The sequence below is a fragment of the Branchiostoma lanceolatum genome, chromosome 1 (assembly GCF_035083965.1).
Source record: "Branchiostoma lanceolatum isolate klBraLanc5 chromosome 1, klBraLanc5.hap2, whole genome shotgun sequence".
NCBI classification, from domain to species: domain Eukaryota; kingdom Metazoa; phylum Chordata; class Leptocardii; order Amphioxiformes; family Branchiostomatidae; genus Branchiostoma; species Branchiostoma lanceolatum.
The window spans coordinates 40446722-40461696 of NC_089722.1; the positions used below are offsets into that span (position 1 = coordinate 40446722).

General features: G+C 42.7%; 2 protein-coding genes across 2 annotated transcripts in view; both read right to left on the minus strand.

Annotated features, from left to right (window-relative positions):
• Positions 1-1930: 1930 nt before the first annotated feature.
• LOC136428310 (uncharacterized) lies at positions 1931-5959 on the minus strand. Its single transcript, XM_066417717.1, has 3 exons — positions 5273-5959; positions 4005-4308; positions 1931-2501 (listed from the first exon to the last, which is right to left on the minus strand). Exons 1-2 carry the CDS (start codon positions 5645-5647, stop codon positions 4036-4038), a joined length of 648 nt encoding a protein of 215 aa, XP_066273814.1. The 5' UTR covers positions 5648-5959; the 3' UTR covers positions 1931-2501; positions 4005-4035.
• Positions 5960-12799: 6840 nt separating this feature from the next.
• The window catches only part of LOC136423024 (amyloid protein-binding protein 2-like), an 18591-nt gene continuing 16415 nt past the window's right edge, over positions 12800-14975 (minus strand). The window contains exon 13 of the mRNA XM_066411017.1: positions 12800-14749. Coding sequence (XP_066267114.1) covers positions 14511-14749 — 239 coding nt within the window. The 3' untranslated portion in view covers positions 12800-14510. The remainder of the gene's footprint in view (positions 14750-14975) is intronic.

Below are 14975 nucleotides of genomic sequence, written 5' to 3' on the forward strand. Positions count from 1 at the left end.
CAGAGGATCTACCATTATAGTTCAAAGTTACACCAGCTGTTGTGTGTACTACATTGTGAGAGAAGAAACTTAAACATATTCTAAGATGGTTCATCTCCAATCTGTTCCTTTTTTGAGTCTGTGTAAATAAACCTCCTAGAATTTCTGTTTTGTTATATCTTAAGTGTGCAGTTGTTGTTAAGATTGTTCCAGACTGTTATTAGTACGTTAAGGACTTGTTTCAGACACCTTTAAGACGCATCGTCTTCTGTAAAAATAATGACACTTGAGGACTTGATCTGTGTAAATGCTTCCTCCTCGATAAGTCTGTAAACTTCTTCTCGTTACTTTACGGTCCTTGTAAATATCTTAAGATGATAAACTGGAACTTAAGGCCTGACTGGGCCACACATCTTAACTTTCTCCAGTGTTAGAGTGTGTGGAGTAAGAAACGGTACAGGGATTTCTGAGATCCCACCTAACTGTAAATACATGTACCCGTGTGTACCTTTTTGTTGGATGGAATAAATATGACCTCAAGAGACTTTGTACTACAAAAGCAGTCGGTGTGATGTTTCAGTTATTTTTGTGGTCGCTCCCAAATAGGTGTTTAAAGTATACAGGAATGGACATTTTGAATAGTGTGGGTTTTTTTTTTTTTTTTTTTTTTTTTACATACATATATGGGCTAGAGCCTAGCAAAGTTTAGCCTCCGTTGCGGGCTTTGAACCGACTCTGAACCGGCTTTTTGGGGGGCTAAATATTACACTTTTTGCAGCCAGCCCGTAACTATCAGCCAACCCTGTAACTATCAGCCGGTAAGATATCTAGCCGGCTGATAGTTACAGGGATGGCTGATAGTTACGGGCTGGCTGCTAAAAGTGTAATATTTAGCCCCCCAAAAAGCCGGTTCAGAGCCTGCAACGGAGGCTAAGCAAAGTTACTTATTGAATAAAGCGGTGTTGTAGAAATTGTGTTTAATTGAGTAGCCCCAGGCTACCCGACCTCCCATCGAATTGAAAAAGTTGTAGAAGTCCGTCAAAATAAGGATACTTGGTAGGAGGACTGAGCTTGCGTTGGAGAAAAATTCAGTCAACCGGAGCTAACTGTTACAAATCATTGCTTTATGCAGATAAAAACTCCCCTGATAATCTATGAAGCCTTTTTTCGGGGCCAACTTGTACTATTTTCCCATCAATCTACGCAGTCTAGTAGAGACTAGATACAGAAAGCTTGCTGCCCAACTGAGTCCGTTTAACAAGAATCTTAATCTGGTTGATAACACATCATAAAGTGAGACAGTCACAAAAGTATGTATGCAACTTGCTTTATTCCTCATGGACCGCTACCTACAAATCCGACATTTTTCGTTAACGAAAGACAGTCCTTCGATGTCTAGAATTCTAGAAAGAGTTTCTTTATATAATTGTCCTGCCACATATCCGTGCAGCAGAAATCTGACAAACGACATCCTGTCACATTTTGGGCGGGAAGAAATCGGCTCCCACCAGGGGACCTTACAGACTGACGTATTGAAATGTCGCAATTACTCGCTCTTACGTCACGCACGTCAGAACGTCGCTGTCACGCCCCCCGACGTCGGGACGTCTGATGACGTTAACACGCTACGAACATCACGGCGACGTTACAGCCTCGTTCGTCATGGTAATTCAGAATCGTTCTGATAATCCAAGTTGAGTGGAAAACTGGTGAGTTTCGCACGAGGTAGACAGGGATATGGATTACTACCCTATTGCAAGTTGGCAGGCTGGACTATACGCTCATTTGAATGTACATATTTTGTAACTTCCGTTACCGTTTGAAGTAAAACGTTCCTGTCATTGAGATATGCCACATATAAGGTGCCAAACTGTCGTTTTTAAAAACCAGAAAAGTTTTAAGTCGTCATAAAACATTGGCACCTTATATGTGGTGTATCCTGATTCCTGTTGTCAGGAACGTCTTACTTCAAACAGTAACGGAAGTTACAAAATGTGTACATCTAAATGAGGACGAGCGTATATTCTGCGTTCGCAGATTGGCGAACGAATGGCACTCGTAGGTTTTAACTGTTTTTCCTAGCACGAAGTTAAACTCGCTAAAGATCATATGTCAAAAGGACAGTAAGAACTAGTTACATGTAACTCGAGAGGAGGTGAAGTAGTCACAAGTAGACGTCACAACCGTATCCAATACACACCTATTGTTGCAGAACATGCAGGGTGAGATATTTTTTCAGGTACAGGGTTTGTAAAAATAACCCATCATAGTGGGCGCTCTTTCTTTCTCGACTTGACAGATACTAGTAGTTATTTAGCATTATCGTATGTAATCTTAAAGGGGATTTCCGCCAACACCCTGGGTTGCATTTTTGTTCACATGCCCGTTCACAAATCTTAGATCCAAAAATTAAACCGCTACTACCTGTAGTCTATGCCCTAATAATATTAACTGGCGAAAGTCCTGAGCCTGTGATCCTGAGAACTACTGTGGTCCGTTCTTCGGCTCTGCGGCTCCTCTATCTGAAACAGTCGGGGATTTTTTTTGTTACAATCAGAACGTACCAACATTTGGGGAGGCATTCTACTTGACAATGTTTGCTGTTAAGGTAGGCTATAGCTAGTTCATGATAAGCCTACAGTCTTTGACCGTGAAGAGTAATTGAATCCCATGGGACCGAGACTAAGACCTCATTTTGACATATGGAGACCACTGGGCAGTGATGAAAGGGCCACCAAAAACCACCGACAGGTCATGGGAAGACCTCGGAGTTACAGCCAAACCTGCCCAAAAAGACCACTCAGTAGGCCGATAAAATCTGGTGTATGTGCACAGGTGGTTACTATAGACAGGATTTTAAAGGCTTGTGTCAATAGCCATAATTCTAGGCAATTTTATCGGGTTTTCTATTTTGTCAGGTTTCCTTTTAGTCCACCGTTTGGCTGGGGGACCAAAGGAAAACCATCTGCAGAACGCCCGTTAAAAACGCATAGAAAGACGTCAAAAACGAGCCGGAGTCGAACCTCTGCTTGGGGCGCACCAAAAATAGGTCAATTTGGCCATGCAAGGGGCCACTTGTACAGGTTTGACTGTAATTGCAAGGTAATCTTGAGACCATTGAATGGTCGATAAGCGATCGCCATGAAGCTTAATACTCTGGGTGAGGATCATTGAGCGCTCACTGAAGGACCTGTCAAATTCATGGACGTCAACGGTCTTGCCTCTGTGGATCAAGTTTTCTGTGCTACCGAATCTACAAACAGAACAACAGCTTCAGCACCTTGGACTGGCACATTTGGCCTTTTTCATCTACTGAGGCGTTCAATGCGTCTAACTCTAGGCGTTTATTAAGATACCTAGTGAGGATAGCCCTTCCGTACTTGGTGACAAACGAATTTCTATTGTTCTACGAAAAAGTGAATTTTAGCACCGTGGGTGGTCACCCTCTGTCTTCTTCATCAACAAAGGCATTCGTTACAGCTAACTCTAGTCGTTGACTAAAGGTGTCTGATGAGGATACTTCTATCATACAGTCTAGTGAAGATGTCCCTACAGTAGTGGTAACTAGTTCCGCCCTACGACTGTTCAAAGAGAGAATGAGCAATACATTTAAGTACCATGGGCAGACATCGTTTTGTCTTCGTAATCAAGAGCGATAAGCTTTCGTTACATCTAAATCTAGGCGTTTGTATCAAGCTATCTAATGAAGATACTTTTTACTATAAACGGTAGTCTCGTAGCTTTTTTGATGCCGTAGGGCTAGGGGCAGTGGGTTTTTATTCATTGTGTCTAGGGTATCGGAAGGTGGAGCCCAACCCTTTTTACTCTACTTGGTAACCAACTAGTTCTGATCGGCGATTGTTCTAGGGAAAAGGAAACGAGCAATACCTTTCTCACCACTGACAGTCTCCATTCGTCTTCAATAGCAGCCGCGGGTCTATATCATCGATGATACTCTTACTACACGTCATGGCAAACGAGTTCTGCTCTTACGACTGTTCTGGGAAAAAACCAACAAACAATACCTTTCTGACCACGGACAGTCTCCACTCGTCCTCAGTAGTAGCCGTGGTCCGCGAAGGGGCCGGTCCCTCCCTCGGCGTCCCCCAGCCAGGCCCTGCCGCCTCCTTCCCGCGGAGTGTCGGCGCCCTGTCCGTAGGCGGTCCCCGAGTCGGCGTGGCCGGTCACTCGGGCGGAGTCGCGGTAGGAGCCGCTGCGGGCTCGTCTGGAGGTCCCGGCCGGCCGGAACTGCCCGAAGACGTTGTTCATGGAGAGGGAGGGGATGAAGTACCGGTACCAGCGGCGGGTGACGCGGTCGTACACCCGCACCTGAGGCGGCAAGGTGGTCTTGTAGTTAGAGTAGTTGACTTATAATCTAATGGTTCTAGGTTCGAATCCCTATACTGTAATTAAATCCATTTGATATTCCGGTTGATAATTTTAGCGGTTGGGGGGAAAGCGAGTAGTTCACGGCATTCAGTTTTTACAGTGGGAACAAACATCACTGTCTCAATTATAAGTAATCAAATAGCTGCGATGGTGATTTTAGCGGTTGGGGGGAAAGCGAGTAGTTCACCGCATTCAGTTTTAACGGTGGGAACAAACATCACTGTCTCAAATGTAAGCAATCAAGCATTTGCGATGATGAAATTTTAGCGATTGACTAGTGAGAGCTTAAGTAGATAAAATTAAGTTACCATTAACAAATCAAGAAGTATTCAGCTCTAAGACAAGGGGTGGAAAATTTAGTCTTTCCGGTTACGGTCATGAAATAATTAGGGCGGGAGTTTCTTCTTTTTTCTTTCTTTTTTCAGATTTCGACTGAAGTGATCCAACAAACACAGCAAATGTAAAACTGGAATTCAAAAATGTGTCAGGCAATTGTATTTTCAACATCATATTGCAATTATACAGATATACATTGCACATCCCAAAGCACAAGTACTGTATATCAATAATGTGAACTAAGAAGTACAATATTTACTACACATACTTTCACCGACTGTTCAAAGCCCTCGTCTGTTAACAGCTTCCTGTCATCACTCAAACATAAGATAGCAACTGTTATGTCCCTTGCCAGAGACCGACCAAAGAAAGCCTGGGGTCGGCAGGTTTTTGAATTCTGCCATGCAGGGTTGGTCAGGTGACCCGAAACTCTTCATTTTTTCCTGGGCCTTTATACAGTCCGGCCTTACCTAGCTTATTCATATACTGTAAAACACTTGTGTGCAGCGCCTAAAGGCGGTTTGCTGGCTATGGCACTAATGCAAAACAAACAAACGGACAAACATACGATCCTCCCTCGTCGCCCCCTCTCGCCTCGCTTGCCGCGCAGGACGCTGAGAAGGTCATCGGTGATGAGATTGATCGGTAGATGAGTGGCCAGTCGGGGGCTCGCCACCGTACCGTCGGACGGCACCCACGGGACGGAGTACGGACTGTCCCCGGGAACTTCTTGCCGAGGCCCGGCCACTAGGACGGTGTCTTCGTCCGCAAAGTCGACGGGAATCGGCAGTAGTCGAAGCGTCGGCCCCTTGTCTTGCTCATGCCCTTCCTCCCGTAACACAGATCTATTCGGCTCTTCGGCGACCGCTTTAGGGACCAACTCTAGACTCGCACACACTAGTACTGCTACCAGGACAGCGCACAGATGAGGGAGAGTGGCCATGCTGGGATTGTGAGGACGTATCGTCCGCACACCGGTTTACATAAGGAACGGTTTTCGCGTGGGTAGTAACGTTAACTGGTGGCGACTGGAAATCCCGTGACGTCGCTCTTCCTGTAGATTTGTCTTGCCGTATTGACGTATCGGTTTTAATCACTCTTGGTGATTTCCTCGTCGAAATATTAATTGCCGAGTGGCGATGTTTGACATGTGACGTAGATTCTTTCGTGTTGGTTTGAACGATGGGAGGCAGTAGATGCAAATGAGGGCATGAGTGACCCACGTGCACATCAAAAGTATGAAGCAATGAATCCGCTTTTATATCACGCGAGGGTGATATGATACACAGGCGCCGATACCCTCTACCACTCCCCGCGGATGGCTGGAAAAATAGTAGAAATTGGCCAAATAGACTTAATAGTATGCTAAGGGAGTCTGATACGGAGAGAGGGCCCATATGCCATCTACAGGTCGTAAACTGTAACTTCTATAGCGGACTAACTTCTCTGGTATTTTATCCGTCTATTTGGCCAATTTCTAGGGGGGGGTTTTCAGCGGCCTATGGAGCCTGGTAGAGGCTAAGGCGCCGACGCCAAGACATGGTATTTAGCTGCTTACTGTCGCGCGTCGATGTCATCCGTAAAATTGACTCGCTGTGCCGATTAAAACCTTGGTGCTACATTGACACAGATTGGTTTATTGCGATACCCTTTAGTCGAATTACGACTTATCTTCCAGGGTTCAACACACAAAATAGTATACAAACACAGACATATATGCAGTGCAAGATTAAAAGGACATATATACATAATCATAACATATACAGATTGCTAACATAACTTACGAATAATCGGTGATAAACTGGTAGATGGCCTTCTTAAAGTGATATGGGACTGTCAATGATTTGATGTTAGATGGTAATGTATTCCAAATATTGATGGCTCGGTAGAGAAAGGTTCGCTTTTGACTGTTAGTTTTTGGTTTAGGTAGTTTGAAACTGTGGGAGCTGGATAATCTAGTCGAGTATGTGTGTGTAGAATGGACAGGGACAATAGAACTGTAAATGTTTTGGGGCTCGTGACTAACAAGTATTCTAAAAAATGTATTTAAAGTATCCATGTCATAGTGCTAGACCCCAAGGCCGAAGTGTACGCAAGGTCTCATTCTTTGCAGATGTGCTCCTAAGTCACTGATTTCATGTCCACGTTCGACACCGAAAGAGGTCATTAACATCAACATTGGGGATTGAAAAGGGAACTTTGTGAGTGAAGATTAGACCTTGGTGCTGCCTTGACATGGATGTAGTGACGGACTGCACGCAAAGTTTCATTTTACATCAACGTGTTATGCACTCCTTCCACTAGTCTCTGTCAGACTAACTACGCAGACTATGGGGAGAATATGGCGTCCGTGTGGCGCAGTGGTAGATCACTCGGCTGTCAAATAATGGGTCCCCGGTTCGTATCCCCGGTGTGCCCAGAGACATGTCCGGACTTGCGCCACGACGTTGTGCCCTTGGGAAAGGCACTTAACACGACTTTCCTCACTTCACTCAGGTGTAAATGAGTACCTAGCTCATCTAGGGTTAGGAACGTCCCTCGGATAGGACGTTAAATGGAGGTCCCGTGTTTGGGGAGAGCCACACCCCGCGCACGTTAAAGAACCCACCACATCTTTCGAAAAAGAGTAGGGGCATGCCCCGGTGTGCGATGGTCCAAACCTTACAGTCCGGTCTGGGATGACATCTTGAAAAGGTGATAGTTCACCTGTTATGTCAATCCTTCCACAAATGTGGTAAATCGAAATATATAAAATACTTGCCAGAAAATCGCAGGAAGACTAAATAGAAACTAGTAACAAGTAGCGCTAACGAGCAAACATGGATTTTAAAAAGCGGCGGCGAGAGCGGGACTCGAACCCACGACCCTTTGGTCCGGAAGCAGGATGCTACGGTACAATCGGCTCGTTACATCCCAAGCCTCACAATCGATCGACTCGACGCTAATAATACCTCAGGTGACATGTTTTCCACGTGTAGCTGGCTTGACGCGTGACATCTCCCTAAAGGTCTTACTGTGTGACGCAGGGTACGCGCCGGGCCCAATTACATCAACGCCAGAACCGGGCGAGTCAGAGGCAGGAGGCCGTCACGGTTCACGGTCTTCTTAGACGTACTTTGATTTTTATGAGTTAATAAGCTACAAAGGTCATGGGCATCAACACAGCCACCCCGCCAAACATCAAAATCGAAGATACAGCAGTTAAGGTGGCAGACTCTTTTACCAACTTGGGAAGCACGATCACAGCAGATGGACATAGTCACAAGGAAATCATGACAATAATTGGGAAAGCCATCTCAGCCTTTGGGAAATTACAAAGAGTGCTGAAGAATGGAGTGCTTAGTCTACTGTCAATATTGCTGTATGGGAGCGAAACATGGCAAATATACGCAGCAGACCAAAAGCGCCTGAATGCCTTCCACACAAGATGTCTAAGGAAAATACTGGGGATCTCATACAGAGATAGAATAACGAACAAAGAGGTTTACCACAGAACAAGCCAGAGAGAAGTGGCAGACATGGTAAGAGAGAGAAGACTAAGATGGCTAGGACATGTCCTGAGAATGGAAGAAAACAGAACAGCGAAGAAGATCTTAGAATGGAAGCCACACGGTGGAAGAAGAAGTAGGGGAAGGCCAAGGCTGACGTGGCAGACAAACGTGGAAAAAGACCTCCAAAGCATGGGAAGCTCCTGGCATAGAGCCAAAAGGGAAGCGCAGAACCCAGGAAGGTGGAAAAGGACGGCCCGATGTGCCTCAAAGGCACGGGAGGATCTAAGGTGCTAAAGTAAGGTAAGCTACAAAGGCGCAACCGTACATTGAGGATGACATCCACGCGTGATGTTAGTACGTTCGACTTGGTTCCCGATAAATATAAGAACGAAGCGGGTTGCAATGCCATCTTTGCCTAGCCCTTGGTTCGATCTACGCGCCGCGCCGTTGTAGAAGTGTTTGATGTGGGCGTGTCACTCTTGAAAGCAAAACGCTCTTTAGTAACGCGCTACAGGCGCACTGAGTGGGTTGTGCCTAGTAGTATTCACAACTTAGAAGAAAGGCTACAGAAGTAGGGTGTTATGGATGATTGGGATGGACAGCTACCTGCATTGCGCGTGTACATAGGGAATCGCAGAGACAGTGAGAGAGAGAGAGACAAAGAAAGAAGAAGAAACTGACATAGGCAAGTAGAGAGACAGCGAGTGAGACGGCGAAAGACCTACAGACAGACAGACAAACAAAAGGAATAGTTCATTCGAACTCCCTCGGGGTAAAGTAAATGACAAAGAAGAGTAAAAATCGTACGACGACGACACCTGACGTGAGCATTGTCTTCGGACAACGACATGCATCAATGACAATGTACAAGTATTCCCACCAATGATGATTAACGATTGAGAATGTCCGTTGGCGTGCGTGTGGTTACAAGCAAGCGATGCCCGTGGGGATGTGTCATTTATGTCGCTGCATTCATGTCTTCAGCAGTGCCAAAGAAATTACTCCCACGTTCGAGACAGAAAGCGGTATTTAACATTAACATTAGGAAAATAACAGCCGGGGAATTGAAAACTCTATTCACCCTTTTTAGTGAAGATTATGTTAGGGCTCCCTTGGAAATCAGTAACTCAGCCAACTCAACAAGTGAAGGGACCATCCTAAAGTTGGAGGAAATAAATGAAAAAGAAAAGATTAGACTTTGATTAGGCTACTCCCATGTCCACAGGAAGATCTCGGTACTACATTGGCACAGTGAAGACTAGGTTGACACAGATGCTCCCTTACCCCCCCACACACCTCCACGTCAACAGGAAGAACTCGAGGTCATTAACATTATCATCGGGAATCGAAAAATCCATTCAACTTTTTAAGTCAATATCAAACAAAATGTCTAAGTGAAGATCAGGCCTCGGAGCTACATTCTTGTCCTCCACAATACCCAAGGAATTACTCCCACGTTCGACACAGAAAGAGCCCGAGGTCATTAATATCAACTCTGGGATCGAAAAAAATCTATTCAACTCTTTCAGTGAAGACTAGGCCTTAATGCTATCACAGATGTACCCTTAAGTCATTGCTTTCATGTCTTCAGCAATGCCCGAGACATTACTTCGGCGTTGGACAAAAAAAGAGGTCGAGGTCATAACTAGTAACATTAAAATTGGGAATTGAAAAATCGTTTAAACTTTTAAGTGATTAGAGTGCTACTTTGACATAGATGTCATTGCTTTCATGTCTTCAGCAATGTCTGAGGCATCACTCCGACCTCCACAGGAAGAGCTCGAGGTCATTGACATTAAAATTGGGAATCGAAAAATCATTTCAACTTTTTAAGCGAAGTCCAGACCTTGAATGATGCTACCTCAACATAGATATAGTGACGGATTACACAATGTTCCACTTTACATCAACATGTTGTGCACTGGTCTCTACCAGACTAACCACGCCGACTATACGCTCGTTCTCATTTAAATGTACACATTTTGTAACTTCCGTTACCGTTAGAAGTAAGACGTTCATGACATTAAGATATGCCACATGTCGTTTTTAAAAGCCAGAAAAGTTTTAAGTTGTCATAAAAACGACAGTTTGGCACCTTATATGTGGCAAATCTTAATGTCAGGAACGTCTTACTTCAAACGGTAACGTGAAGAATTACTCCCACGTTCGACACAGAAACAGTCCGAGGTCATTAATATCAACACTGGGGATAGAAAAAATTCTATTCAACTCTTTCAGTGAAGACTAGTCCTTGGCGCTAAGTTGACACAGATGTACCCTTTAGTCATTTCTTGCACGTCCTCAACAATGCCCAATGAATTACCCCCAGGAAGAGCTCGAGGTCATTAATATGAACACTGGGATCGAAAAAAATCTATTCAACTCTTTCAGTGAAGGCTACGCCTTGATGCTAAGTTGACACAGATGTACCCTTAAGTCATTGATTGCATGTCTTCCGCAATGCCCAAGACATTACTTCCGCTTTCAACACAAAAAAAGAGCTCGAGGTCACTGACATTAACATTGGGAATTGAAAAATCTATTGAACTTTTTGAGCGAAGATTGAATGATGCTACCTTGGCATAGATGTAGTGACGGACTGCACAAGGTTCGATTTTACATCAACGTGTTTTACACTAGTTTCTGCTAGATGCAGAATAACAGAATAAATAGGGAGAATATTTGCCGGGGAAGTTTGGCTACCAGAGGGTTTCATTTGCAGGTGCAGTTATCAACCTTACCGTGGACTGACTCTACTGGCCAATTATTCCTTTTAGGTGCCGAATTCTGCGATCCATACGTCCGTAGGAAAGCCTGGTGGAGGCTATTGTGTGAAAGAACTTGTAAATACTGCATGTCAAACACGGTGGAAGATGAAACAAGATGAATTTTATTTCAAGTTGCCCATTCTACGATCACGAAAGAAAGACGCTGTTTAAGGAGGCCGCCAAATTCCATTCAAATTTCTCCACTTTTACAGACAAAAAGAAAACTACTATAAAAAACACGCATTACAGAAAAAGTGGCCATGGGATCATTCGTCTTCCACTGTCTCGGAAAAAAAGTCAAACCCAAATAAGATAGAATCTAGTGTTAGTATTTAGACTAGAATAGTCACATGCTATATTTTAATTGTTTGTCCGTCTTTTATGCTACATGTACTAATTAGCCTACGGGCAAGAACTTGCAATAAACTTATCATTATTGATGTGCGATGTGATCTGGTTTCATTTGACGTTAGAATATCGCACTTCTTTGTGGTAAAAAAAATCATAATGCTAACTGAAACAAGACTGAATGCAAAGGAGGACAAATCCATTTTACACGACAAAATCATCGAAAGGTTATGAGGGGTATGAATGATTCAGTACGAACAGTACTAGTCCTTCAAGGGTAGCCATGTGCGCACCTTGAGTACGTGCATACGTAGAACAGTCAGTCTCATATTTCTAAATCGATAGATCGAAGGGTATTTCACATTCTGGCCAAATCCCGTAGATTGTTTTCCCCATTGACCAAAGCACTGGGAATCCTGTCTATAGTTAGATCAGTCTACTGACCTGAATAATTCAAAGTGGGGTCGTGTAGCGTAACGGCAGGGTGTTCGACCCAGAACCCAGCGGCCCCGGGTTCGAATCCCCTGACGCCACCGATGTTGTGCCTTTGGGAGAAAAACGACGTAAAACAACTCAATATTTCTTTGAGCATTTCTACTATAAGACGTCACAAAAGACGTCACATAATTGGTATTCTTTGTTTGAAACCACAATCTAGATGACGTCTGGGCAGCAATGCGGATATTAATCAGGTTTCTATTGATACTGTCATCTCTTATTGACGTCACGACGTACATGTAGGCTTTTGGGAAAGAATGTTAGGTATGATATCATTGATTTATCAATTTCATTGCGCAAACAATACAATACAATTAGTACCATAAAATCATACACTGCCATTCACCTAGTAGCCTAATGACGGCTGAATTATGTGACAAATGGCGTTTACAGTAACAATAAAACTATATACCTTTACATTAATAAAATTCTTCTAAAATTCTTGGTAGGCCAACTATGCGGGTTATTTACGAGGTGGATAAGGTATTGTAATGTGCTTTTGTTGTATCGTTCGGTGCGCGCTGGCAATCGGTCAAGTTGGAATGTCCGTAACGTGCAACCAACTGATGGTGGCTCAGACACGATTTTTACTTGGGTCAATGGGGAAAATTATCTAAGGGGCCACCAAAAATCTAATTTTTCACGTTTAATCTGTAATATATGATCAGTAATCTATTTTTCGTTATACATTTGTTCCTTGTTTATTTCATCATTTGTTATACCTTTGTTCCTTATTTATCATATCACACTTGTATTATAATTGATATTTGCTAAGTTAAATGGAAGAGGGTGTCTTATAAGCCTTGCAGGCTTCTTTTCTCCTCCTGCACATTCTATTTTTTCGATTATTTCATTATTGCTTTTTGTTTATATATGTGCGAATGAATAAAACAAACAAACAAACAAAACGTGGTCGCCAGGTGGTCCTCAGTGTTCACTTGTAACAACACTTGGCAGACAATTGCATAAAAAATGATCACAAAACTCCTCTTTCCTTTCCTCATGTGCATGGAGCAGTTTTATTTGCGACATTCTAAAAACAACAGAAGTGCACAGTGTCCAACTTCTGTGTGTCAACTCTTCTTAAAGAGGAAATTTAAACCTAAAGTTAGGAATTATGTGTGTCAAGGAATCTTAACTTTCTACATGGTTGACTTTACAGACAAATTGTATTTACAAACACATCAGCCGTGAATATCACAGCCTTTCTTCACAATGACAGAATGTTCACAGTTCCATCATTCTATAATATATGGAATATCAACAAAAGAAGAAATAACCTGAAGGCATATTGAACAGAAATGAATATCTCTTTCCCTTGATGTAACTATACTAGCCTCCTTCGCAGACTTCTAGTACCTATTTCTTTGAGGGAGCGCTGATTTGTGATTTTCAACATGAGCTAGATTCTCTAAATGCTGGGAGCAATACTTTCCACTACAACTGTCTCCCCAGCATTTAAAGAACCTGGCCCAAGTTAAAAATCATGAACTGGCGCTCTCCTAAAAAAATAAACATTGGCACTCCTAGATCCAACAAGTTGGCGAAGGAGGCTACAAATATGCTATAACCTGATTCATAAAATATTTCTGTGATAGCTTTGAGACTTCCACACTTTCTAATATGGTATTCTTACATTACTATAAATATTGTATTTGGCATGTTGACTTCAAAATAACAGTTAACAGTAACAATAAAAGTGCTTTACAATTCCTTATTCCTCTTTACTTAAATACAGACTTAAATTCAGTACTATACTTTAAACCTGCCAGTGTTTCTTTCCCTTCAAAGTGACAAGTGTTTATTGGTAAAAGGGAACTAATGTTAAGTTGTAAGTACTACTAAGTCTCCTGAGTTGATAATCTACGTCAAACCTTTACAGTTTTAGTTTGTGTTGTTGTTAAATAAGCTTATTAAAGAAAGACATCAATATAGAGGACGGTGAAACAACTGAGTAAGAGTTACACCCTCGGTTTGGGAATTCAAGCGCTATCAAAGAAAAACGGTTTGAATACACACACTCATGGAGCAAATCATTACCCCAAGGCCACACCAATGTAAGTTCTTGGTTCTTGGCTTCCTGCAGGAATTTTGCAGGTGAATTAGAAATTAAACAGAAATTCTGCAATGGACCCAAAAACTACCACCTTCACAGTAGCCACAAATAAAGTCAGCCTATCGACAGCTAGGTACATAAGGGCTTTCTTTAACTGTCAAAATACATATTATAATCATTTGGGAGTTGATTCATATTCTAAATGATGTACATATGATTCTTATTTTAATTAAAGCACAAGCAAATGCAGCAAGCAAATGCGAGCACCAATTAGTTAATATGGCAGAAAAAATTAAGCAGGTAAATTTTACAGCCAAGAAATTAATTTGGTGTGGCCTAGGACTTACATAAAACATTCTGTGTTTTTGATAAAGCATGGGAATCTTACTGATCAATCTCTCTTCTACATAACAAGACGTAAAAAGGAATTAAGACAATTTGGCAGCTGTAAAACTATCATCACAGCCGAGCATTTTTGTTTACGTTTCCTCAGTGATCCAGATGTATGTTTTATAGATACATATATATATATATTTCAATCATACTTGTCAATGTCATAGCTAATTTTCACTCCTAGGTGTTATTTTCTATGGTCTCTGTTCTCTTTTTACACGTTTTTTTTTTGTCTAGGCGGTCGAACCGGTACTATGAACACGACGACTCGAGAAATTGTTGGATGACTTGTTCCGTGGAGCGTTCGCTGTTCTCGACGTCTTGGAGCGCGTCCTTGATCGGAACGGCGCGGTCGCGTAGCTGGTTCCAGCTGTTGAGGATCTCGTGGTACTCGAGCACCTTGTCGATGTTTCCGACAGAGTTGTACAACTTGATGAGCCCGCGATAGTCGTATTCAAGCCCGCTGTAGCCGTCGCCGAACAGTTTCCTCCCTACACAATACAAAAGAATGTTTAAAAAATCATTTCAAAGTCTGAATCGTATACTATGTAATCTATAAGTAGATTTCTACCTCTTCTGAATTTCTTACAAAGACAAGTTGCTAATAAGGCCATGTTGATTGGATTATATTCTTCATTTTGTTCTTTCACATCTTTGACTTGAAATTGACGCCTTAATCTAAAGAGGGAAACAGGGGCGCTGTGTTCCCATGCCCTG

Coding starts and splice junctions, on each gene's coding strand:
- LOC136428310 (XM_066417717.1), bottom strand. CDS start 5,647: ATGGCCACTCTCCCTCATCTGTGCGCTGTCCTGGTAGCAGTACTAGTG. Junction 4,309..5,272: donor GGGGGCGACGAGGGAGGATC/GTATGTTTGTCC, acceptor TTGCCGCCTCAG/GTGCGGGTGTACGACCGCGT.